Source organism: Engystomops pustulosus, chromosome 5 (assembly GCF_040894005.1).
Source record: "Engystomops pustulosus chromosome 5, aEngPut4.maternal, whole genome shotgun sequence".
NCBI lineage: Eukaryota > Metazoa > Chordata > Amphibia > Anura > Leptodactylidae > Engystomops > Engystomops pustulosus.
In genome coordinates, this window is record NC_092415.1 from 40,567,329 (window position 1) to 40,594,966 (window position 27,638).

The 27,638-nt window shown below is 40.4% G+C and overlaps 1 protein-coding gene across 2 annotated transcripts; it reads right to left on the reverse strand.

The window, feature by feature from the left end:
* Positions 1-5,886: 5,886 nt before the first annotated feature.
* Positions 5,887-27,452, reverse strand: TERF1 (telomeric repeat binding factor 1). Of its 2 annotated transcripts, XM_072151723.1 has the most exons (12): positions 27,199-27,444; positions 17,859-17,954; positions 17,638-17,768; positions 14,789-14,875; positions 13,497-13,646; positions 12,500-12,585; positions 12,304-12,345; positions 11,412-11,486; positions 10,093-10,143; positions 9,106-9,191; positions 7,839-7,921; positions 5,887-6,711 (listed from the first exon to the last, which is right to left on the reverse strand). In XM_072151723.1, exons 1-12 carry the CDS (start codon positions 27,356-27,358, stop codon positions 6,544-6,546), a joined length of 1,215 nt encoding a protein of 404 aa, XP_072007824.1. In that variant the 5' UTR covers positions 27,359-27,444; the 3' UTR covers positions 5,887-6,543. The 2 variants fall into 2 exon arrangements, with proteins under 2 accessions (XP_072007824.1, XP_072007825.1); XM_072151724.1 differs by lacking the exon at positions 14,789-14,875 and having other exon boundaries at positions 27,199-27,452.
* Positions 27,453-27,638: the final 186 nt, after the last annotated feature.

Sequence of the window (27,638 nt, forward strand, 5' to 3'; positions counted from 1 at the left end):
TGAGTTCCCCCCCCCCCCCCATTCTACTATGTGCTCCGGCATCGGCACACACTATGATGTCAGCGAGCGGTTGACGTCATGATGCCTGCGACGCACCGCGCAGGAACACCGAGCCAATGCCGGAGTTGCAATGGATTGTAGGGGACCTGCCGTGGGGGTGTCGGAAGGTGAGTACACCTTTTGTTTTTTCCTTACATGCATTATATTGGGGGCAGGGCTGCAGGTTATATACTAGAGGGGGCTGGCAGGCTATGCACTACAGGTACTGGCAGGTTATATAGTGGGGGGGCAGGGGCTGGCTATATACTACAGGGGGCTGGCAGGCTAAATACTGGGAGGTTGTGAGCATTTCCCACCCCCGCTTATACTCGAGTCAATTTCTCCTCTTTTTTCTATTAAAATTTGGGGTCTCGGCTTATACTCGGGTGGGCTTACACCATTTTACGGTATTATTACGGAGATCATTATTAATAGTATTTTTATGGAGATTATTATAATGGAGACTAAAATATTTAAAGCATATAATACAGTTAAATTAAATGAATAAAAATGTAAAAGACAAAAAATAAGGTCGCATTCAGATGTACGTGGCTGCTGCTTATGTGCAAAAAATGCGGACACAATGGGGCTCATTTACTAAGGGTCCGTGGACCACGATTCTGTCGGGTTTCCCAAATATTTTCGTTTTGCGCCGAATTGCCATTTTGGCACACGTGATCGGATTGTGGTGTATTGGCGCCGGTTTGCATGCGACAGAAATCGGGAGGCGGACCGTTGGACAACCCGACGGATTCGGACAAACTTCGGAATTTAAAAACGAAATTGTGTCAAGATCAAGCACTTACATGCACCAGGAAGAAGAAGGTGAACTCCGGCAGATCTCAGCGCGGAAGCGACACATGACGCAGGAAATTGGACGCACGATTTTAGAGAATCGCTGCAGACCCGAATCCTTGTCGGATCGCGACAGGACTGTGTAAGTAAATCTGTCCCAATGTATGGGATCAGTCCATATTGTATCTGTACGCCATCTGTCTTTTCACATATGGAAAAAAAAGCTGATGTTTTTTTGTAATCTATAATAATAATCTCGTTAATAATAATCCCTGAGAAGATCCCTCTCTATATACCTGTGCATGGAGCCTGTGTCACAGCGAAGCTCTTAGTTACACAAAATCTTCCCATAGACGGGTCCAAATCCCAGGCTGGGCAAAAAATTATTTAATTGAATTAAATAGAGACTATGGGGCACATTTACTGTACTTAGCCGGTCCCTGCGCGATCCCCGAGGTGCGTTGTCCGACGAGGATGAAGTTTGCTGCGATTCAACAAGATCGTGCGCCATAGATCCGGCATGTGTCGCTTCCCCGCTCAGGTCCGCCGGAGTTCACCTTCTTCTTCCCAGTGTATGTGAGTGCAGGTCTTGCGACACAATTTGAATTTTAAATCCCGCGCAGTGTCCGTATCAGTTGGGGGCAGCACGGTGGCTGAGTGAGTAGCACATCTGCCTTGCAGCACTGGGGTCCTGGGTTCGAATCCCACCCAGGTCAACATCTGCAAAGTGTTTGTATGCTCTCTCCATGTTTGCGTGGGTTTCCTCTGGGTACTCCGGTTTCCTCCCACACTTCAAAACATACTGTTAGGTTGTTTAGATTGTGAGCCCCATGGGGACAGGGACCAATTTGACATGCTTTGTGCAGCGCTGCGTAATCTGTGTGCGCTATATAAATAAAGAATTATTATTTATTATATTGTCTGACGGCCACGCCCCCTGATTTGTGTTGCTTGAAAGTCGCCGTGATTGCGGCAAAATCAGATCACGTGCGCCATAAACCCCTGTTATATGCGGCGCAAAACAGAAACGCGGTCCGCGGACCCCTAATAAATGTGCCCCCATGTGTCTGAGGAAGCCCTGGGAGATGTAGAGACCATATATGGACAGATGTTGATATCTCCCTGATGACGTAAAAAGCAGCGGGTGGAATTGTTTTCTTTATAAGGAAATGTCTTTCCTAGTGACAGTATTAAATATTCCATACTTTGTACTGGGTAGCAGGAAAAAGATCCAAATGTGGAAAATTTAACAAAAAAAAAAAAAACCCACCACAATTTTCTTTTCCGTCTAGTTTTCAAGGCTTTTACTGTGTGCTCCAGATGACACCGCCCCCTTATTCTTTGAGTCAGCAAAATCAAAGGGATACCGAATTCAGACAGGTTTTGTTATATTTTAGTGAATCTTTTCTGAGACCGATACTTTTATTTATACTTTTTTGTAAGTAGCTGTTTAAAGTGTCATTTATGCAGTACTCGATGACGCTTACATTAATACCATTTTGGGGACTATATGATCTTTCGCTTTATATTAAAATTATTATGCGTCGCAAAATGAAAATTACAGGTTATACTAACATACCATAATATTTGCTTTGTCAATGTTGTTACAGACAGGACAAACTCCATGTTGTCCCTGAGCGGCTGGTTGTAGTCTAGCCGCTATGTCTCCCATACACTACATGCAGAGAGCAATATAAACTTACTACTCAGCTCATGCACTCTCTTCTACCAGACCCGAAGGTTACTATGAGATACAGTCCATTTGTCTCCAGCAAGAATGATTCAGGAGAGATCTCAGAGTTGACGTCAGGTTTGCAAAGTATGTGCAGAGCTGTGAAATATATTATATAAAATATATTCATCCAAGACTAATTGGTTCTTCTAAACCTGGCCTGGTGAACTACTCTCAAAAGTCTTGTTATAGAAATGTGCATGAAGAAGGGTACACAAGTATTGCTAAAAACAGCAAATAATGGACTTCTGGTATTCTTTGTAAAGATGGAGGTATTGTTAACAATCATCTCTGTAGTACCATATTTTTCGGCCTATAAGGCGCACCAAAAATCCTGATTTCCTCAGAAATCAAAGGTGCGCCTTATATATGAACTTATACAGAAATGTACTACAGACAAGATGTACTGTACATTTACCAGTGTTTAACCCCTTAAGGACGGAGGGTTTTTCGCCTCATTTCTCGCTCTCCAACTTCAAAAATCCATAACTTTTTCATTTTTACGTGTACAGACCTGTGTGAGGGCTTATTTTGTGCGTAACAAATTTTACTTTCCCGTAATGTTATTTATTTTAACATGCCGTGTACTGCGAAGCTGAAAAAAAATTCCAAATGTGGAAAAATTGAAAAAAAAACGCACGTGCGTCACGTTCTTGTGGGCTCAGTTTTTACAACTTTCACTCTTCGCTCCAAATAACACGCCTACTTTATTCTTTGGTTCGGTGCGATCGCGGTGATACCAAATTTATACAGGTTTTATTGTGTTTTAATACATTTTCAAAAATTAAACGAATGTGTACAAAAAAGAAAAAAAATTTTTTGCCATCTTCTGACGCTAATAACTTTTTCATACTTTGGCGCACGGAGATGTGTGAGGGGTCATTTTTTGCGAAATGAGGCGACGTTTTCATTGCTACCATTTTGAGGTCTGTGCGACATTTTTATCATTTTTTATTTCATTTTTTATGTTATGTAAAAAGGTGTAAAAGTCGCATTTCGGACATTTGGGCGCCATTTCCCGCCTCGGAGGTCACCGCCGGCCGTAACCGTTTTTATATTTTGATAGATCGGGCATTTTGGGACGCGGCGATACCTAATATGTTTGTGATTTTTACTGTTTATTATGTTTTATATCCGTTCTAGGGAAAGGGGGGTGATTTGAACTTTTAATATTTTATTAATTTTTTTTATTTTTTAAACTTTTTTTTTTCTTTTTTTTTTTCACTATCTTTTAGACCATCTAGGGTACATTAACCCTAGATGGTCAGATCGCTGCTACCATATACTGCAATACTTCTGTATTGCAATATATGGCATTTTTGCAGCACATTCATTACAATGAGCCACTGGCTCATTGTAACGAATATGCAGCTGCCAGATAGCCTCGTGTCAAAAGAAGACACGAGGCTACCATGGCAACCGATCGCCGCCCCCCGATGACGTTCGGGGGCGTGGCGATCGGAAAAAAGATGGCGGCGCCCGCGCGCCGCCGTCTTTTAAACGCCGCCGGCGACTTTGCCGGCGGCGTTTAGGGGGTTAATAGCCGCGATCGGTGCAAGCACCGACCGCGGTTATTAGCGGTGGGGGTTTTGTGCAATATGCAAAAACCCCCACCTCTGTATGAAGAGGACTCAGCCCGTGAGCCCTCTTCATACATCCCTTATACCTCTGCGCCGTAGAGCTACGGCGCAGAGCGTTAAGGGGTTAATAGCTCCATCCCCAGAAATGTCCTGCACCTTCCGACACGGTATACAGGGTCCCTGGCTCCTGAAGTGCCCTGGCACCACAACTAACATTGTGCCCATCCTGCCCTCCCCTAGCACGGAGAGACCGGAGCCGCCATAGTGCTGACCACGAGGCAATCATCATCATCAGTAAGAAATCCCCCATACCTGACAGCCCTGTAACAGGGGAAAGAGAAGGAGCCACAGGGAACCCCACAGGAATAACACCCTGGCTGAGGAGGGAGGGAGAAGGGGCAGAGGGAGACCGCTTAACCCCTGCTGCATCACCCTGCATTAACCCCCAGCAGCCCATACCTTTGAGATCGGAGCTCTCTGACACGCTGAAGACAAGTTTCCCGGGAAGTGTAGCTGGCTTGCACTGTGCACAGGTCTGTCACCTGCTGGTCATTTTTAGGTACTGCATTTGATCCTGCGCCTTATACTCCAGTGTGCCTTATATATGAACCTAGATGTCTTAGCAGGCATTTATCAGAGGTGCGCCTTATACTCCGGTGCTGAAAAATACGGTATATTGTTCATGAAATGTCAACACAAAAACCCAACACCAGAAACATTGCAAACCATCTGGATAGACGACAATGCTTCTAAAAAAAAAAAAAAAAAAATTGGACTTTCTAGCTTCCTCATCCAAATTGTGAAGATTACTGGTTTGAGTCTGTTTTGCTACCTCAGGTGCTTAACGGGGTTGGCCACTTTCAGTAAATAACTGATATTATTTGTAAAATGAAAAGTTTTACAAACTTTCAATATACTTTCTGTATCAATTCCTCACGGTTTTCTAGATCTCTGCTTGCTGTCCTTCTATAGAAAGATCTGAGTAGCGCTCACTTTAAAAAAAAAAAAAAAGTTGATGCATTTTTATAAGGGGTCATGAATTAATTTTGGGGGGACACAACCTGTGTCCAGCCCATGCAGGATTGTTGCCTGTAATATGTTGGGTTTTGTAAAATATAAAGCATGTTCTAGCTCTGGACTGATTTGCGCCATGGCTGCCCTGCTTCTTATGGAGGGAGGAGTAGTGCTCACCCCCGTGTGTGCTTCGCCAGGTTAGGGTGGTGACACACATGGCGTTTTTATTCCTTTTTTTTTTTGTGCGTTTTCAGATCGTAAAAAACGCATGCCTAACTGAAAACGGCCTAAAAACGTCATGTGTGTCACCACCCTTACAGCCCTGTGAAACATACGTTTGTGTGAATGGAGCCTTATAGTCCCAGTAATTGAAACCCCACAGATTAGCGTGTTAACCATTATCCTGTGCAAAGTTGGTAAAAAACGACCTTAAAGTTTTTTTTCTACTACATATTTAAGGTTTTTGGCGTCCTGACCTTAAAAGTGATGGCCTGGTAAAAATAAAATGATATTTACACAGGATCTACAGAAGGTCTGTTAAATCTGAAATCTTCGTCTGACACATCACTAGTACTTCTGCTAGGCCCCACAGAACTGTGCTTCCTAGGAGTCTTCAGGGAGCTACAGCACAACAGGGAATGGGAACAGTGTGGCGGGCAAGCAGAGAGAAGCTGACAGCTAGCTGTCCTTGTGATATGGCGGGATTGATAAGAGACAACACACAAACCCAGGAACTCCAATTTACTTCTATGAGAATAATGCCAATACGGTTGACAACTCTGGAAGGAATTGTGGCTGTATTTATCCCAGCTGCAAATGGCTGAGATGAGAATAATAAAAGTTTCACAACCAGCACAGAAAAGTAATAGGGAGGGCACATTATCAATTAAATTACAGGCTGAAAGGTGATTGCAATAAATTTAAGTTAAGAACAGTGGTTACAAATAATTACCATAAAAATAAAATCCAATTTATCTAATAGTAAATATAATGAACAGTACAAAAACAAGCTGGGGTGGGGGGGGGGGGTTGTCTGCTTAAAAAATAAAATATTAAGAATTAAATAAATTGATTGAAATTTACAGAATTTAACGGATTCAAAAATTATGTAGAAACCTATTTTTATTTTTCAGTTTTGCTATACCAGGGCTCAAACGTACAATTATCACAGCTGTGTCTCTTTGTTAATGGTTTTTATATTATATTTGATTGCAATCTTCACTTCATTTGAGATCACAATTATATTTGGGTACATTTTTTTTTTCCTTTTCAAATGTGTTTATCTCTTGACATTCTGTTTATTTACAAATTATTTTGCTGTTAAAAGATACATTGGCTAAAAAGTTAAAAATCTGCTGCTAATTTGCATCCAGGTTGTTCCAATCACTCGTCATTGACCATGTTCAGTTTCCTCATGGTTCTCCAGCGATCCTTTAGCATGACGCCTGTACGGTTGTTGAATTTATAGTGAACTAATATTTTACTCCAGTTCCCTGCACCATATTTTTTCACTCCTTTTTTCAATAGTTCATCTTCTTCCCACGTCCAGGGCTATAACAAAAATAGTGAAACTATTGGTCAGTAAAGATCTTGATATACAGCTACAGTATGCACGATTCTTGTAATATATCACTCATTATATTTCCATACTGCTCATCAGAATACATCCTAAACATCATGCATAATGTACATTGGACCATCTTGAATACTACTACTACTTAAAAAAGAACCTTTTATAAATAATGGCCCACATTTATTAAAGCTTTTGCGCAAGTTTTCTGTCTAACTTTGCACTAAAAAGAACATGCAAACTGCTTGCACATTTTATAAATGTGCAATTTATAAAGTGTATTTATAAAGTGTCTGCACCAGTTTTGTGTTACGGCTGCACTGTGTCCGACAAGACAGAAAAAAAATGTGCACCTAAAAAGGGGGACGTTGGCGCTTAGTCGGATCTTGCACCATAATTCTGACCGACCTGCGCCACAATACTACAGCATGAACAAAGAGCACCAAAAAAAAAAAAATAAATATTGACCAGATTCATGAAGAACGTGCACCACAATTCATTAATCTAGAGCACCCTGTACAGGCAAACTGCACATAATGCAGATTTGATAAATCTGGGCCAGTGTCTTAAACTTAGAAACATAGGTACTGCAACAGTTTGTAAAGACATATTTATGACTTGCGGTTTTTTTTTCTCTTCAAATAATCGCAAAAAAAAAATTCCTAGGACACTCCACCTAGTGTATGTGCTGCTATGATTATTTTACCCTTCTTGCAATTATTTTATTTAAATCCCAGACACTGCTGAGAAATTCATTAAAATCCACTTCAATAAATCTGATGGGCAGTGGAGCTCCAAAGGCAGACATAGAAATATCACAAGGAGGCGTCTAATGATAAACATTCCCCACAATGTATCAGTTGGCTGCCATAGTCATGTTACCTGGTGTGTAAATGAACATTGCACATCTATTATGACTTCCATTGAGTGGGCTTTGGAATAGAAAGATTTTTTTATTGCCCTACACCAAATACTGTAGGAAAGAATTCAAGTCAAATTCAAATCTATGGCATAAGCACTGCAGCTACTGACTTCTTCATAGATGACCACTAGATACATTACAGATTTAGATTAAATTACTTGTGTCACACAGTACAGTAGGGCTTACCTGACGTCTCTTATTTGAAGCAGGATTGATAGAAGTTTCAAGATTTTCAGATGGTACATTTTCTAAATTGTGATGTTTTTTCCCTGTAGAATAGTAAAAGAAATATGAGTTATTGATCTGCCACATTTGGGTTTCAATAAATAAACTGACATTTAATTGAGCCTAAACACATAATCTGAGGAGTTTTAAAGAAAATCCACCATTTGATTTGATGCATTATGAACCAAACATACATTGAGAATGCTGTAGCTACACTGATACAGAACAAAATATTGTTTAATCCCCGTGCCGATGGGTTTGCTGTGTATGAGTGATCCAGCTCAGGTTGATTAGTGATGTCTGCACAGTGCAGCAGATCTGTGCAAAATGTAGGCTGAAGGCAATCCAGCTTTACCAAAATCCAGAATGTTATAGTTGTTTTTTTTCAGCAAAACCACTCAATTCAGGGATTAAATAAGATATGTTTCTGCATCAGTGTAGCTACAGCATTCTCAAGGTATGTTTGGTTCATAATACATGAAATAAAATGGTAGATTTCCTTTAAACATTTGCATACATCTAAAAGACGGCCACACATCACAGACAGCTCAGGTCCCAACTATACATCATGCTGGCCTTGTTACAGTAGCTCAGATAAATCGGTTATGTATAGGGCACACATAAAATTTGTTGGGTGGAATAGTATGCCATGTGTCTTATAAGGGTTTTCTTCCAGGGAAGAACAAAAAAAAACATACCTTGCATTGCTCCATCATACTTAAAGGAAACCTACCACTTCTGAAGGTAGGTATGAGATGCAAACACCGGGCACCAGCTCAGGGTGAGCTGGTGCCGGTGCTTAGTCTCGTTAGTGTTAAAACCGCGGTATCGCGGTTTTAACACTTTTTAAACTTTCTAGCAGAAACTGCTTCGGCGCTGCGTGCGCACGATCGTGCGCGCGCCTACATTGGAAATGCCGCAGGCGTTGCGCGCGCACGGTCGCGCGCAGCGCCGAAGCAGTCTCTACTATAAAGTTTAAAAAGTGTTAAAACCGCGATACTAACGATACTAACTAGCGATACTAACGAGACTAAGCACCGGCACCAGCTCACCCTGAGCTGGTGCCCGGTGTTTGCATCTCATACCTACCTTCAGAAGTGGTAGGTTTCCTTTAATAAGAGAGATGCAAGTATACAGCCCCCACCCCAAGCCATAAAGAATATATTTTAAAGACCTGGAAAACCCCTTTAATATTATTCAAGTAAATAATTTTAAAAGAATAACTCACCTAGAATGGATTTGCTTACTACCTTGCGTGACTTGTCTGGATGCCAAGGTGTGCCTTGCTCTAAAGAAAAGAGACGCCTCTGAGGTCTGCCAACAACAGGAATAATTAAGTTATATTCATTTTAACAGCATAATCACTGAATAGTTAAAAGGTATACACGCGTTTTCATTCCTGGACATTATTAAGCTATGCTTGTCTTATAAGAAAATTGCTCAACTATTATATTGTATGTGAATTAATCTTACAGATTAAAAATATTTTAAATATTTCAAAAAAATACTCAACACAGAGGGGGTCATTTACTAAGGGCCCGATTTGCGTTTTCCCGACGTGTTACCCGAATATTTCCGATTTGCGCCGATTGTACCTGAATTGCCCCGGGATTTTGTCGCACGCGATCGGATTGTGGCGCATCGGCGCCGGCATGCGCACGGAAATCGGGGGGCGTGGCCGAGCGAAAACCCGACGGATTCGGAAAAACCACCGCATTTAAAAAAAAAATTGTGTCGCGAAAATTTCACTCACCTTCATCCAGGATAGGCCGGTGTATTTCGAGACATTCCAGCGGACTTCAGCGGAGCAGCGCCACCTGGTGGACGGCGGAGGAACTACCATCATAAATCCCGGCCGGACCCGAATCCAGCGCAGAGAACGCGCCGCTGGATCGCGAATGGGCCGGGTAAGTAAATCTGCCCCAGAAAGTCTTAGCAATCTTCTATTATTCTGTATTGCACAACAAATCTTCCCCACCCAGATAATCTTCTTCACTGGCCTGAGTCTATTTGTAAGACAACTCGCTTCTAGAGGAGACCTCCTGGTCTGTTGTAGGACACAAATAATTACAAGCGCATCCCTTTGTATAATCCACCACCAACAAACCTTTTTTCTGGAATTCTACTAGACGGTTTCAGAAACCTGCACACTCATCTCCTGCTCAACGGATCATCGATTTCTTGGTTTACTATTCCTTTAAACAAAGTTTCTTACCTTTCTATTGCTTTATCTGTAAAATGTACAGCTTCTTCTGTTATTTCATTTCTTGACATTAAAAATAAAAAGATGTAAAAGGAATTTAGCCTCAATACAAGATAATTGTGCATACTGAATTTCATTAATGGGGTTCTCTAACCTTTAAAAAGACTGGGGTGGGGGGAGTTTAAAACAAACCCTTATGCTTACCTTTGCCGTCACTCCTACTTCCACTCGCTTGCTAAAGCATTAGATTCTGTATGATGCGTGCAGCACTTGATGACTTGATGGGTAAACTGCGGCATGGCTTTAAGGGGTGGAGGTGTGGGACAACGGGAAGGCAGAAGGGAAGGATAATTTTTTGTTTTTTGTTCCCCCAGCCGGATATATCATCTATTAAAGGCTGGACAAGCCCTTAAAGAGGAGTCTTATCTGCAGCAGATAGTGCACACAAAAATTAGCAAATTAAAGCAGTTTTCTGGTTTTGCTAAAAACACCTGAAGCAGCAACATTTAAAAGGAAAATTAAGAAAAATTATATATTTACCCCCCCAGAGGTTATCCGTACCTTGGTTCCTCTGGTCACATTACTGATGACATTACATACTTTGTTCTAATGACGACTGGACCCCTGAGGTTCTGTGGAAGTCAGGAATTGGCCCAGACGCCATCTGCGCAAAGATCAAAATGTCATCAACAACAGGAATGAAAGCACCCGGAGTCAGTGACAACCACAATGCTTTCTTCTACCTCCCTACAAATGCTGCCGCTTCAGGGGTTTTCGGGAAAACTGGTAGAAGTCCGAGTAAAATGTGTATTTTATACGTTTAGATCCCTGCCTTTTCTGTACTTATTTGTCATGGGGCCAGTCCAATTTAGTGATATAAAGGGAAGGCTGAGTGTTATTACAGAGATAACTGTAAATCTCTGAATAAGACCACCCAACAGACCATCAAGCACTAAAAGAGAAGAGATTTTCAGCAATAAAATACATGTTATACAACAAAGGAAAACATTCCGATTATATTAAAGGGGTTTTCCAGGGGATAGGGCCCAACTTGCTGATCAGTGGGTGTCTCAGTGCGGAGATCCCCTGTTTAATGTGAAAGGCGTTTTGTATTGAAAGTAATCTATGCTTGTAGGGAATTTCATTATTGTAGATTATGGTCAATCAATATGATATAGAAAATTAGAGATAATTTTTTAATAAAACTACAAAAACAAAGGATGATCTTGGACAACCTTCAATGTATTATATGATTTGTTTAGATGTCATTGTAGAACTTTTTTGTAGTTACAATAAATATAGTAACAACTATACAAGGACATGAAACTTACGGATTTAAATCTGCACTGCTCTTCTCCAAAGAGGTGTCTTCAGACTCGCTTGTAGAGAGGTCTTCCTTTTGAAAACTACAAAACAACCATTTAGCACATTATTTACATGCCGCACCACTGATCGGCTCTTTCAGTGATCACTTAGATAGCAGAACAGTGAATGGAGCTCTTGACTGAATTATGTTACAGGTTATAACAACTGATTAAGGGTAATGGAGCCAATTGAGCAAAAAGATTTTCTTATGGCTTGATTAGGATATATAGAGGCACCTGAGCTAAAGAAATATAAGATGACCTTTCACTTATCCAGGTTTCACCTTATCTCTCATCACAGAATGTGAACACCAAGGCGACACAACCATGCTCAGTCAGTGAAAACTGGTCCATGCGCTGGCTGGTTCCACAAACAGAACAGAGCATTGTGCTTGGAATGGGAGTCTTTGTATCATAGTTCTATACGGTACAAGGAGTCCCTGCTTGCCGGTGGAACAGCAGCGCCACAGAGTAATCTTGTTAACTGCTGCAGTCAGTTAAAGTATTTGGGACTCCTTGCATAATAGTGATATATAATACAAGGATTATATATCACTATTATGCAAGGAGTCCCAAATACTTTAACTGACTGCAGCAGATACAAAGAGAGAACTTGATGGAAAGAAGGATAAAGGAGAGACCCAAGGCCATGAGTAGGTGGATGTCCCAGGGATCAAAGCAAGTTACATAATGTAAAGCATTTACAAAAATTACAAGCTATAATGTTGTGTGAAAACCCCATTCCATGTGCTATAAAAGAATAGATCTCATTGTGGTAGCGATCAACTGATTAGTGTGCTGCCATCCATTTGATGAAGAAAATATATTATTTAGAAGAAGACTTTAAAAAAATACTTACTCTTTATCATTGCTATTGTGGGCTTTCTGGTCTTTGTTCTCACTGAAAAAAATAAAATGATAAAAATTTTGTCTTCGATAAACCATACTAAAAAATGACTGATATGAAAACAAAAACATGCAAAGGTAGGGCTGGGATCATTAGGAGATCATGAGAGGACTGGGTCCATGAATGTGTTCTACAGAATCACGAATACCTTACTGCGATTGGTTCGTCACAAACGTTATTTTCTCCCGCTTGGACATCCAATTTCCCTTTGGCTTCCGCCATTTTTGTTGCTGCCTAAAATAAAATAAAAAATTCTGTAATTCAGTCCAGGTAAAATGCAGCACATGTCCTATTACTCCCTTTGTGTTGCTTAGCATGGTGGACAAGCACTATAGAACATGGAAGCTCTGGTTCAGGTGCATGACCACCATCTGATAGACCCAACTAAACAGGGTGTATAACAATGGAGCGAGAGTATGTAGGCAGCACATTTACTGCAATCTATGGACAAAAACTTAGACATCAAATCCATAGATAATACATTTATAATCTCATCAAACGTTTTATGCAACAATAATAAAAAGCCCGAAACCGGTTGTGGAGACTACAAAGAGATAATGCATTATGATTAGATTTGCACTTGTACTGCTGGTTTTGGTTCACAATACCTAATGAAAACTGATAAAAAAAACTGGGGTGTGAAGACACTTTACATAAATCTACCCCAGTGAGGTTAGTCAGGGTTTGCAGATTTCTGAATAAAACATATTTTGCACAAATGTCAAGGTTTAGCTTTGTTATAGGATGCTTTATGGGGTAATGCCATCATGTATTCTGTGAACATATCATGAATATATGTCATAAATATATGATGCATGCAGGCAGGTCTCACTTCTGGAACCGGCACCTATCTCGGGACCAGCAGCAGGGCTGAGTGCAGAGAGAACAGTGCGTGTACAGCTTCTCTCTTTTTAAGCTCTATGGGAGCGCCAACATGAGCGGAGACCGCACACCTGACCCTCCCATAGGGCTAAGGGGAGAGTGGCCTTGCTACTGTGTCAATCTCTCCATTCAGCCCCACTGCAGGAAGAAGGTCAGTGGACCTCTGTTCCCGAGATAGGCGGGGTAGGGTCCCAGAAGTGGTTCTAATACTGTAGATGTGATATCTCATAATTGAAAAAGAGGGGATCTCCCATTTAACCTACCTGTAATAAAAAAACAGGGGGCCTCCTGGCCAGTACGAGGCTGGTGTAAGAGGTTATTTTCTTCAGCATTTTCGAATAAGAGAAATTTTCCAGGAATTCATGATACGGGTCTTTTTTACCAACAACCATAGACATTTTCATTCTCAGATACTGAAAGAAATGTGCAAGGAAGTGTTTTATGTGCACAATAACACATATGGAAACCTAGGAATTCCCTAACACTGATATCATGGTGAACACTTGGAGATGAATTTACACGTGGTACAGGAAGTGCTTTTCATAAGGAATGCTGTAATACTGAAGCCACACATCGATATGTTTCCTTACATGAACTTTGTACAGCTACATACCCAAATAGCTTTGTGTATATACAGCAAAGCTCTCCAATGGCTCAGGAGTTGTGTGCTTCTAATGATAATACAATGAGACTAAAGAGGTTTGTAGCTGGAGAGGCTACGTCAATGATACCAATTAAAGGACATCTACCACCAGGATGTGGGATTGTAAACCCAGCACACTGACATACTGGTGTGTGCCCCCTCTGGCAGGATCTGCTTTTCTTAGGTTTTAAAAATTATGCAAATTTATCTGAAGGGCTCCAGGTTTTATAGATGTCAATGGAGCCTGGAGCCCCTAATGCTCATTTACATAATTTTTCCAACCTTTTTTCATAAAAATAAGGGCTTTTGAAGCTAAAGGAAAGTGGATCCTGCCAGAGGGGACACACCTGTATATCAGTGTGCTTGGTTTACAATCCTTTATCCTGGTGGTAGATAAAGGTAGATAAAAGATAAAACACTATACTGACGCTAGGCACCAGGGTCAGGACCATTAACACAAAGTTAAATCATGCCACTAGTGGGTAAGGATCATATTGATAAAATAATACTGACTACTATTACACTATATACTCATTTGACATTGTATGTCCCACAAGAAAACTATAGCTATAAAATAATGCATAGACAAACACTAGTAAAATTGACCTCTAGTCTGCAATAAATTATACAAAAGTTATAAAATAGACTAATACAAGCAATACACCACAAGCTCTATGACTTGCACTTAGCTTATACACCACTAGATGGCCTCCTTACATTTATTCTTCAAATAAGTAAGTTTTTAAAAATTAGCTAAAAATGGAGTACAAAATAACCAAACACAAAAATATACACAAATTATTACTGATTGTATAAAATAACATTTCCAGTTCCTTCAAGATCTGGGAACTTTTACCTATACATTTAGCACAAAATATTTAAGCAGCTTGTTCACATGAAGAATTAAGAAACCTTATTTGTCTCAGATTCATCAAACTGTCGGTCAAGAACCTCTGATGATAACTTAAATCTTCCCTTTTCCATGCAAACAGCTACAGCCTGTACAAAGCAAAATACATAAAATTAGGAGGTAGCAGTAGCGGAGGTAGAATGGATAAAGAAGTTACTTAAAAATGATCTCTCATGTCCTGAAGTACCGTATATACTCTAGTATAAGCCCAGTTTTTCAGCACAAAAAAAATGTGCTGAAAAACACAAACTCGGCATATACTCAAAAAAAAAAAAAAAATATCAAAACTCACCTTTCCGGTGGCCCCCTCGGGTCTTCTGTGCGATGCGTCGGTCAGCAGCAGGTCCGTGCGATGTCACAAGCACTGACATCAGCCGCCGCCGCTGCAATAGTTTTGTGTGTGCCGGCAGCCGTGATGTCAGCACTGTGTGCGGCACGGACCTGCCGCTGACCGACGGACAGCAAAGAAGACTCGAGATGGCTGCCGGAAAGGTGAGTTTTGAGTTTTTTTTTTCTTAAATCAACGGGGTGGGGGTCCGGCTATTGACCGGGGCTGGCAGGCTGTATATACCGGGGGGCAGGGGCTGGCAGGCTGTATATACCGGGGGGCAGGGGCTGGCAGGCTGTATATACCGGGGCACAGGGGCTGGCAGGCTGTATATACCGGGGCACAGGGGCTGGCAGGCTGTACATACCGGGGCACAGGGGCTGGCAGGCTGTACATACCGAGGCGGCTGTATACTGGGGCACAGGGGCTGGCTGGCTATGTACTGGGGCAAGGGCTGGCAGGGTATATACGGGGGGGGGGGGGGGCAGGGGCTGGCTGGCTATATACTGTGGGGCTGCTGGCTATATACTTGGGGACTGTGACCAATGCATTTCCCACCCTCGGCTTATACTCGAGTCAATAGGTTTTACCAGGTTTTGGTGGTAAAATTAGGGGTCTCGGCTTATACTCGGTCGGCTTATACTCGAGTATATACGGTAGATACAACTTTCAGTAAATCTTCATTCCTTTCTAACCCCAGAAACTCAATTATTTGAAGTTAACAGTTGATTAACCGGGTCTCCATCCCCATCGTGAAAGGGGTGTGAACCTGATCTTTTTTTTGTCAATGTCCAATTAACATGTACAGTGTCAGGGCGGCTCCAACTTCAAGATCTTGCCATGTCAAATATACTATACACTATAGTTTCTGCATAATTGCTATGTATAGTACTATTTAACAAAAGCCACAGCTTTACCCAACCCAGGCAACAATTGTATGTGAGTCACCAATCCTACAACTCCAATTTAGTATACTCAAATACTAAAACAAAACATTAAAATAGTTAATAATAATAACATTTATAAATCACATATTTTAATACAAATAATTAAAATCCAAAAGAACAGGCACCTGAGAAACTGCAAAATATCCCTAAGTGCTGCATAGAGTCCTCACATAATCCTATAGGTTAATATGGTAGACTCTCAAAGTGTATGACTGTATAATTACATAAGAAGCCCTAATAACGTAACAATATAAAGAGGGAAATACAGACCAGGGGACAAGATGCTCAGTCCCAGGGTCTTTGACAGAGACCATTATATTTACCGATATGATTATGTGAGGACTCTTTGTGCAGCCCTCAGGGATACCTTGCTGTATCTCAGGTGCTTGTTCTGTTGGATTTTAATTATTTGTATTAAAATATGTGAATACTAAACATGTTTAATAGTTATTACAATGCTCTGGTTTAGTATTGGACTAGATTGCTCTATAATTTGCAGTACAGGCAGTCGGCTCACTCACAACACTGTGGGAATCCGCAGCTATGGGCATAAGCATGCTGGCTGTTGGTTTTGGGCTAGCAAAATCAACGTCTCGCTAACGTCTCCAATATATGGCTGTGTTCATGCAGAGAGTCAGAGGTCACATTCAGTTAAGTCATATTTATCTATTTATTTTGTGCAGGTAACGACTAAATTCATCCTGTCATAGGGCCTGTAAGCTGCAGTGTGAGCCACTCAGATAAGAAGCATAAAGCTACACCATTTCCTTTGCTTCTGGGTTATCATAATCTATTTTAAACAAACACACTTTTCCCATTTTTATTTTATTTATTCATTTCCGAAAACATATTTGCACTAATCATTTTTTACGTTCGGTCTAAAGTCTCACATAAAGTAATTGCCTTTTTTATATCCCTGCAGGGTGGTAATGAATCTCATGACATTGTTTTATTAAACTAATTACTTCCAGGTAAAAGGGAAGATTAATTACGGTTGTTGCCTGCATCTGCTTTTACCAGTTTGGAAGGAATGTGTGAACATGATCCATACTGATCGAATGGGAAAGTTTTTACCAAAGTCCTGTTCACATCTGATGAAAATGTTTTTATTACAATGCTGAGAAGGACAGCACATACTACGTCACCCCTGGGTGTTGCAATAATTTACAGACTTAAGAACACTCGACTTACATACGACCCCTAGTTACAAACGGACCTCTGGATATTGGTAATTTCTTGTACTTTAGTCCTAGGCTACAATAATCAGCTGTAACAGTTATCACAGGTGTCTGTAGTTAAGATTTATTGTTAATCCTGGTTCTTATGACAACCCAACATTTTTAAAATCCGATTGTCGCAGAGACCAAAAAAAGTTCTGGTTGGGATTACAATGATAAAATATACAGTTCCGACTTACATACAAATTCAACTTAAGAACAAACCTAAAGACCCTATCTTGTATGTAACCCGGGGACTGCCTGTAATTCCTTTTCAAGAGTGATAGATATTTTATAATTCCATAAACGTACCTGTGATAAGGTTTTCTATCGAATATGTTATTTTTCGAATAAAGTACCTGTATTTTGACCAATGTTTTTATCTCTTCTTGAAGAATTCTCAGGTCATCTTCTTCTTCAATGATCTGATCTAACACGGCTGCAGCTGCCTCTAGAGGTGTGAGCTTGTCATCAGCTTCAAATTCTACATCTATAACAAAATAAAATGTCATCCATGTCTGAAACTAGAATTGGGCTAAGAAAACACAGAAAAGAATCTTGTTAATTTTTTTTAATTTACCAAGATGCCTTCCTTCTGCAACACGGGTGAGGAACTGTGAGATTAGGACAGCTTTCGATTTCTCTGAATCCAATGTCGATATTCCTTCCAAAATCACTGTGAATGAAAGTGCAGAAGTTATTATTTTATTTTTGCTGCGAGAAAGAGGACTGGACACTTCTTCTTAATTTGGTTGTCCCACTGTTCTTTATCCCCTTCCCGACATTTGACGTAATAGTACTGCATCGCGGGAGGTGCGTTCCCGCAAAATGCAGTACTATTACGTCAAGCTTCTGGCGAAGCTGCGGGTGTCAGCTATATATTATAGCTGACACCCGCCTCTAACCGCGGCGTGTTAGAGGCATTTAAAAGCAATTAAAGCTGAATCGGACCCCCCCGCGGCGCTTACCGGGGTAGTCCGCTGCTCCTATCGCAGCCCCGGGACTGCCGGTGCCCGGGGCTGCGAGATCTTGATCCAGAAGCCGGGTCCGTGCAGCATGCTCAGTGTCTTACATTACACAGTGCAATACATCTGTATTGCACTGTGTAACCTGTAAAAAAGCTTGAACAAGTGATCAGAAGATCACTTGTTCAAGCTTAGATGTCAGTTACTGTAAAAAAAGTAAAAATAAATAAATAAAGGTTTTTTTACAATAAAAATAAATAATAAAAGAAAGTGAAAGTCCCCCCAAACACCACATTTCCCTTTACACAAGTAATAAAGTATAAAAAACACTAAATCACGAAAAAACACCACTTATTTGGTATCGCTGCGTCCGTAACAATCTGTACAATAAATCCTAATCATAATTGGACCCGCTCGGTGAACGTGGTAAAAAAAAAAAAAAAAAAAAAACTTGCCAAAAATTAAAACTTTTTATCAAATTGCTTTACAAAAAATGTTCTAAAAAGTGATCCGAAAAAGTTACAAGCGCCAAAATGATACCAATAAAAAGAGCAACTTGTCACGCAAAAAATAAGCTTACAACCAGCTCCGTAAACAAAAAAATACTATAATTATGCCGCTATAAAAATGGCAATACTAAAACAAATGCAATTTTTTCTATTCTAGTTTTCCTTCAATAAAATTGGACAAATAAAAATAAAACTATATAAATGAGGTATCACCGTAATCGTAGTGATCCGTAGAATAAAGATAATATATTATTGTTATGCTACAGTGAACACCCTCCCAAAAAAATGCTAAAAATCGAAAACAAGAATTGATGATTTTATTTTCCTTTACACGTAAAAAGTTAATAAAATTGCTTCAATAAACTAAAAACCCACTAAAATTAAGTTTTTTTTTTACAGTGCATCTCATCTTGCAAAAAATAAGCCCTTATTTGTCTAAATTGCCAAAAAAATAAATAAAGATTGTATAGCCTATTCCCAACGAGCGTTGTTATAGAACGGTGCGGCGGGTAGTGACTTTCCAACACCGGTCAGGGTAAGACGGCGGCTGTTCCTGACAGCCATCCATCCTGCCCCATGGACCAGAAGGGTTACGTTCCCCCCACTCACCCCCAGTTTATGATCGCTGCTATTGGCTCATCAATTCAGACCAGCCAATAGCAGCGAATTTACTTATGACGTCAGTAATACCGATCACCATGTCTGTAGACACGGTGATCGGGGCAGGGTGGCGGCTGTTCCTGACAGCCACCAATTTTGCCTTGCGGTCCAGAGGGGTTTTGTTGCCCCCCTCTGTCCATGTTTGCCGCTATTGGCTGGTCGATTTGGTCCAGCCAAAGGCAGCAATATTCGTCACAATGGGCATCGCTAGGGTGAATAATAGCAACACTTGGCGATAATTTCCCTACTAAAACGAAGAAAAGTGCTGGCTGTGCACATTGTACATATGATGCTGTACAACTCTTACGAGCTGTTCCAATGTGCATGTCCTGCCGTATCATTTCTCCGTTTTCAAGAGGAAGATATTAGGAAACTAATATTGGGACAAGAAGGACGGAGCCCCAGTACCTCTGGTTTAGATGTTCCTGTGTTTTGCCAGGACAGCATTTTCCCGGTGAATTCTGCTGCTTCTAATGATAGGACTCAATAAAGAGTCTGTTCCAAAAGAGGAGTTAGGATGGACACTATATACTAAGGATGGACACTATATACTAAGGATGAACACTACATACTACTAAGAGACCTGCGACAACTCCAGAGTGACAAAAGTTTAGTTGGTCCCTTGATATATTCTACCTCCTTATACACTAGACATTCACAATTCACGCCCAACCTATTGTGAATTAATTTCGGTAAAATGAATAATTGTAACAACTGTTATGTCCCGTTGCTCCCTATACCCCTCCATTATTTCATAAGGGGCGCCACATAACGGGCACTGAACTTTCCAGAAATAATTGAAATTTCCATCTTGGACTCCATTGCACATCATATTTGGAAACCACCTGTATGTTCAAAATGCTCATTTCACCACGTGTATTACACTACACCACATATTACCCCTTGCTATATTCCCCAAGGGGTGTACATTCAACAATTAGGGTCACTTTTCGGGTTTTCCTCTGTTTTGGTACCACTACGGCTCTCCAAATGTATCCTGACACATGTGAAGGATTTCTTGCAAATTTGGCCTCTAAAAGACAAACATCCCTCTTTTCCTCTACTGTACCCCCATAAAGCATTTTATATGCACATGTGGGGTACTTCTACACTCAGGAGAAATAGTTTTACACTTATTTGGGGGTTATTTAATATATTATCCCTTGTGGCTTACATAAATTAGGGGTAAAGTGACATTTATAGGAAAATTTTCACCTTTTTAATGATTAGGGCCTAATTGGATCATTCACCTGTAGGGGCAAATACATATATTACACATTGCAAAATTCTCTAAGGGGTGTGCATTCAAAGATTAGGGTCACTTTTCGGATTCTAATCTGTTTTATACCACTAGGGTTCTCCAAATGCATGTCAAACATTTCTGTCAAATTTGGCTTCTAAAAGGCAAACATTCCCCTTTCCTTTTACTGTGCGCCCATACAACATTTTATATACACATGTGGGGTACTTCTACACTCAAGAGAAATAGCTGTACACATTTTGGGGGGTTATTACATTTTTTATCCCTTGTGGCTATATAAAATTAGGAGTAAAATGACCTTTATAAGAAAATGTTCACCTTTTATCTATTTAAGTCCTAATTAAATCAAACACCTTTATGGACAAATACTCATATTACACCTTGCTAAATTCTCTAAGGGGTGTGCTTTCCAAAATGGTGACACTTGTTGGGGTTCCGCTCTGTTTTGGTACCACTACGGCTCTCTAAATGCATGCTGACACATGTAAAGGATGTCTGTCAAATTTGGCTTATAAAAGGCCAACGCCCCTCTTTCCCTTCTGAGCTTCACTGCGTACCCATACAACATTTTATTTGCACGTGTGGGGCAATTTTATACTCGGGAGAAATGCTAGTACACATTTTTTGGGGTTGTTTCATCTTTAATGCCTTATGGGATACAAAAATTTGCCGTAAAAGTGACTTTTTTGGGAAAATGTTCACCTTTTTCCTTTTAGGGACCTAATTGAAGCAAACACCTGTAGGGGAAAATACACATATTACACCTTGCTAAATTCTCCAAAGGGTGCACTTTCCAAAATGGTGACACTTGTTGGGGTTCTCCTCTGTTTTGGTACCACTAGGGCTTTCCAAATGCATCCTGACACATGTAAAGGATGATTGTCAAATCTGGCTTCTAAAAGGCCAAAGCCCCTCTTTCCCTTCTGAGCCCCACTGTGTACCCATACAACACTTTATATGCAAAAGTGGTGCAGTTCTGTGCTTAGGAGAAATAGTTTTACACATTTATGGGGTTGTTTCATCTTTTATCCCTTGTGGCTTACAAAAATTTGGGGTAAAAGTGACTTTTTTGAGAAAATTTTCACCTTTTTTCACTTTTGGGGCCTAATTGAATCAAACACCTGTACACCAATACACAAATTACACCTTGCTAAACTCTCCAAGGGGTGTACTTTCCAGAATGGTGTCTCATGTTGGGGTTTTTCTCTGTTTTGGTACCACTATGGCTCTCCAAATGCATCCTGACACATGAAAACTTTTTCAGCCATATTTGCCCTGCAAAAACGAAACAACGCTCTTTCCATTCCAAGTGCCCCCATGTGCCCGTACAGCAGGGTACAGTGACAAAATGGGTATTGGCATGCTCAGGAGGAATTTCCCTCAACATTGTAAAATGCATTTTCCTTTTTAACCCATTGTGAAGGTGCAAATTTTAGTGTTCAATGAATCTATAGTAAGATAAAATTACATTTCTCTAATTTCACTTTCATTTATCTTTCACCCTCATGAAACGCTCAAAGGGTTAACAAAATTCCCAAAGGTTGTTTTGAATATTTTGAGGGGTGTAGTTTTTAAAATGGTGTAATTTGTGGGGGTTTTCTGTCATGTAGGCCTTATAAAGTCACGTCTAACTAAATTGACCCTCCAAAAGTAGGTTTTGATGATTTTTGTGAAAATCTGAAAAATTGCACCTAAAGTTATAAGCCTCCTAAACATCCTAAATAAAGGAAAAGATGTTTGAAAAATGATGCCAAGTTAAAGCAGACGTATGGAAAATGTTAGTTATCAAGTTATTTTAGTGATATGACCAACTTTCCAAAAAGTAGAAAATTTTGAATTTGGAAAACATTGTTTTTCTCAAAATTTTTGCCAAATTTCCATTTATTTCATAAATAAATACTAAATATATTGATTAAATTTCTCAACCAGCATGAAGTACAATGTGTCACGAAAAAACAATCTCAAAATCAACTGGATATGTTAAAGCGTTCCAAAGTTATAACCACTTAAATAGACACGTCAGATTTTTAAAAATGGGCCGTGTCAGGAAGGTGAAAAGTGGCTTCAGCGTTAAGGGGTTAAATTTACCTTCCAGGCCGGAGGGGGGGGGGGGGGGGAAGGCTTTTTAAAATAAATAACCATATACTCACCGCACTGTCGGAGCCACGACCATGTTTGTTTGTAGGGGAACAGCACCTCCACTCTGACAACTTCTGTGCGGTCTGACATGCCCACCTGTTCCTTAACCCACCGCCAGAGTAACATTGCAAATAAGTTTAATAAAAAAAATCTGGCAAATATCCAGCTTACCCAAAAGTTATCTTCTTATCGCCTAGGCCATTTTTCCAGTTTTTCGTCAATTCGTCCAACAAGCTACAAGGTTTTTCGGTCACTATAGCTGTATGGGGTCTTGTTTTTTTTGTGTTGGTAAAATGTAGTCTTTAATAGCAAAATTTAGGTATTTATACACCTTACTGGTAGGAGGTGATTAGAATTTTTATTACAATTTTTTTTTTTAACTTTTTAATTTTTTTTTTTACTATTTTCAGACTCCCTATAAGCAGCAAAGACTTTAACGGTTATCAGCCCGTGAGCCCTCTCCAATCTACCTGCACCCAACGCGCACCGTACTATTACAGCTTGTGTCTGTAATGGGTAACTGAATAAGACTGTCTGTCTAACCTTAGGACACTTTTTATATATCTGCCCCATAGACTTCTGTTGTGGCCATGATCGGGAACGAGCCGACGATGTTTCGCGTTACACCGGCGGCTCGTTCCCGATCGCAGGCGTTTCCATAGAAACGCCGATGCGATCGAGCCGAGGCCCGCCCCGGTGGGCGCGACTTTGTCTGCATTTGCGTCTGCAAGCGCAGACAAAGCGCCCTGTGTGGCGCCGGCCTTAGGCTGGTGGCACACTTGGCATTTTAAACCCGTTTTTTGGGACGTTTTTAAGCAGTCTGTTAAAAAACTACATGCGTTTTTTGACCGGTTTTGCCAATTATCTTAATTAAAACGTGTCAAAAACGGATTAGTTTTTTAACTGACTTCTTAAAAACGGCCCAAACACAAGTTCAAAACGACATGTGTGCCGCCGATCTTAGGGCGCATTGGGACGTTGGGTTTTTGGCCTGCCTTTTCATTGGGTTTGAAACACATTACAACAGCTCGAAAGAAAAACAAGTTGGGGTACTGATGAAAGCAAACTTAACCCTTAGGCGCACCAGGACGTTATAGTACGTCCCCGAGGCTACATACTGAGCGCACGGGGACGTTCTATAACGTCCTGCTTCTGGCACCGGCTCGCGAACGGAGCCGGCACCAGAAGCAGCGGCTGTCAGCTGTCTAGTACAGCTGACAGCCTGCGCTAATACCCGCGATCGGAGCCGGCTCCGATCGCGGGTGTTAACCACTTACACGCCGCGGTCAAGCATGACCGCGGCGTGTAAGGGTGTCTGCGCCGTGAATCGGATCCCCCGTGCCGCTTACCGGGGGATCCGATCCACTTCTGGGCAGCTCCGAGGACTGGCATGTGCCTCGGAGCTGCCCGGTTGCCATGGCAGCCAGACCCCTTCCGGGTCTGACTGTAAACTGTCTGAGCATGCGCAAGCTTGCTCAGACAGTTTACACTGCTCTACAATAAAATAGTATTGTAGAGCAGTGTATTGAACTTAAACCAGTGATCAGAGCATCACTGGTTCAAGTTCAAGTATGTATAAGTAAAAAAAAGTAAAAAACACTAAAGTTATCACATTACAATAAATAAAAAATAAATACATTAAAATATAAGCCCCTAAAATGTCACTTTCCTATAAAAACACTTAATAAAGTATAAAAAACACAAAAACACAAAAAAACCCCGCATATTTGGTATTGCCGCGTCCGTAACAATCTGTATAATAAAACCGAATCGTTACTGGACCCGCACGGTAAACGCCGTAGAAAAAAAACGCAAAAACGTTCCGAAAAAAGATAATTTTTAATTAATACCCTATAAAAAATGCTCTAAAAAGTGATTTAAAAAATGTTATGCACTCCAAAATAAGCCCACTAAAAAGAACAACTCTTCTCGCAAAAAATAAGCCCCTAACTAGATTTGTCAGCCGAAAAATAAAAAAGTTATGCATATGAAAAGATGGTGATGCTAAAATGAACAAGATTTTCTCCAAATTGGTTTTTATTCAGTACAATTGAATAAAATACACAAAACCCCCACGTTTGGTATCCCTGCGTCCGTAACAATCTGAATAATAAAACAGAATCGTTATTAGATTCGCAAAGTGAACCCCGTTAAAAAAACCCCAAAAAAAGCTAAAAAAAAAAAAAAAAAAAAAATTTTCAATTAATACCCTATAAAAAAATGCTCTAAAAATTAATTTAAAAAATGTTATGCAATCTAAAATAAGACCACTAAAAAGAACCATCCTTCTCGCAAAAAATAAGCCCTTAAACAGATTTGTGAGGCGAAAAATAAAAAAGTTATGCATATGAAAGTCGGTGATGCTAAAATTAACAACATTTTTGCCAAATTACTTTTTATTCAGTAAAAATGGGAAAAATAAAAAATCTATATAAATGAGGTCTTTTCGTAATCGTGGCGACCCATAGAATAAAAATAATATACTATTTTTATGGTATGGTAAACGGCCAAAAAAAAAACAAACAAAAATCTTCCTAAAAAGTGATGATTTTCATTTCCTCCACCAACAAAGAGTTAATAAAATCTCACCAATTAGCCTATAGATTCCCCGAAATTACGTACCAGAAAAGTGCATCTCATGTGGCAAAAGAAATAAGCCCCTATAGGTCCACATTAAAAAAAAGAAAAAAATTATAGCCTGTACAATGTGACATAGCAAATCTGATCTGGATGGCGCCTCCTTCCCTTCTATGCCCGGCCGTGCGCCCATACAGCAGGTTACCACCACATATGGGGTATCCGTGTACTCGGGAGAGATTGGGTAACAAACTTTGTGGAGCCTTTTTTAATTTAATCCATTGTAAATGTTTAATTTTCCACCCAAAATGAGTGTATTGTGAAAAAATATTACAATTTGCAGACTGCACCTCCATTTTGTTTTAACCCCTATAAAACACCTAAAGGGTTAACAAACTTCTTAAAAGTGGTTTTTCATACATTGAGTGGTGTAGTTTCCACAATGGGGTAATTTACGAGTCTCCCTATTATTTAGGCCTCTCGGTGTCAATTAGAAGTTGAGCAGGTCCATCTAAATACAGGTTTTGGTGATTTTACAAAAAATGTGAAAAATGATACCTAAATTCTGAGCCTCATAACATTCTAGTAAAATATGTGGAATCTTAAAAAACCATGGCAACATAAAGCAGACATTTGGGAAATGTAAGTTATGAATTTATTTGGGTGCTATGACTATCTGCATCAAAAGTAGAGAATTTAGAATGTTGAAAATAAAGAATTTTTCCAAATTTTTGCCAAATTTTGGTTTTTTTCATAACTAAACGCAAAAGATTTCATCCAAATTTTTAAACTAATTTGAAGTACAATGTGTCACGAGAAAACAATCTCAAAATCCCCTGGATATCTCATAGCGTTCCAAAGCTATAACCACTTATAGTGACACAGGTCAGATTTGAAAAATGGGACCGCGTCCTTAAGGCCAAAAGAGGCTGCGTCCCCTAGGGGTTAACACATCCAAAAGGAAACTATGAGTGCAAAAAAAGAGAAAGCGGATGTGATGAGAGGTGACTTGACTAAATACATTACTGTTTACATGTGTTAACACATGGGCGTTCACATTGTTTTGTTAGCAAATGTTAACAGTAATGTAATTATGCAAATCACCTCTCCTCAGCTGTTGTCACGAGTTTCAAACGCAATCAAAATGCAATGTGTGAACGCTCCCTGAGGCTGCGGTCACTCGTGGCGTCTAAAAACGCATTGCAACAGCTAAAGAGAGATTTGCCTAAATAGCTGTTAACATTTGCGTTTACAAAACAAATGTGTAAACATTATACCGCTGCAGCCTGCTACAGGTGAAGTTTCGTGGTCTGAGAAGTCCATCCATTCGCCAAAACTGTCTGTCACCCACGGGACGGCCATAGGTGCAGAGGTAAGTAAATGATTGTTTTGCCCCCTTTCTGGAAAGCCCCTTTATTTACTGCATTTTTGCGTGCATGCAATTTTAAATACATATTTTATATAAAAAATTATATAACAAGCAGACACGAGGCTAAGTTAAAACCACTTGTTGTCTTGGAATGATTTTTAGATGTAGATTTATGTTGGGTACAACTCTAGTATTTCACCTGTTACTCCAGGTACAACATAGGAATACACGTGATGTAGTGAGGTAAGTAAGTGCGATCCTCTGCTTCACAGGGGACTATGTTATCTTTGTCAGGCTGCTATAATGTGAGGCCATAGCAGCACAGGGCGGAGGCACACCACACACTAAGCATATGACACGCGCACGCATGCACAAAGTTACGTCACCAGCGGCTCAGTAGAAGTAGTTCCGTCCGCTAATGATTACGCGCTATGTGTTACCTTCCATGGCGCGGCACATGCGCTGAAAATCCTCCGCTCGATCTTTCTGGGAGAAATAGTGGCACAGGCTGGCAAACATGTAATCGAAAACCCACGATGTGGCCACATGGGCCGCCTGATCGAAGGAGGAAACCGCCGCCTCCCGTGTGTCCCCCTCCATAGCTTCTGCCACAGAATGAAAATGCCGCGCTATTAGTGTCAGATAACAAGCGGTGAAACGCGCATGCGCACATTTTTCCCGCCATTTAGATTTTGAATCGTCGTGCGAGTTTGCTTGTGGTGAACTGTGGCTGACGGGAGCGGGAGACATCATCTGCTGCCGGTCTCTGTGACAGTGATGTGTATAGCTAGAAACACACATATATCAATGAATTTGCACGTTATTTGTGGATTTCACTCCAGTAACTGGCCCTCAATTCTTGGAACCTAGCAAATATCGT

Excerpts from the sequence above, each read along its gene's own strand:
- TERF1 (XM_072151723.1), bottom strand. The coding sequence starts at position 27,358 with ATGGAGGGGGACACACGGGAGGCGGCGGTTTCCTCCTTCGATCAGGCG. Across the intron at positions 14,876-17,637 it reads AAACATTGGTCAAAATACAG|GCTGTAGCTGTTTGCATGGA; the intron begins GTACTTTATTCG and ends TGCTTTGTACAG. Across the intron at positions 10,144-11,411 it reads AGCAGTGCAGATTTAAATCC|AAATGAAATAACAGAAGAAG; the intron begins GTAAGTTTCATG and ends TTTAATGTCAAG.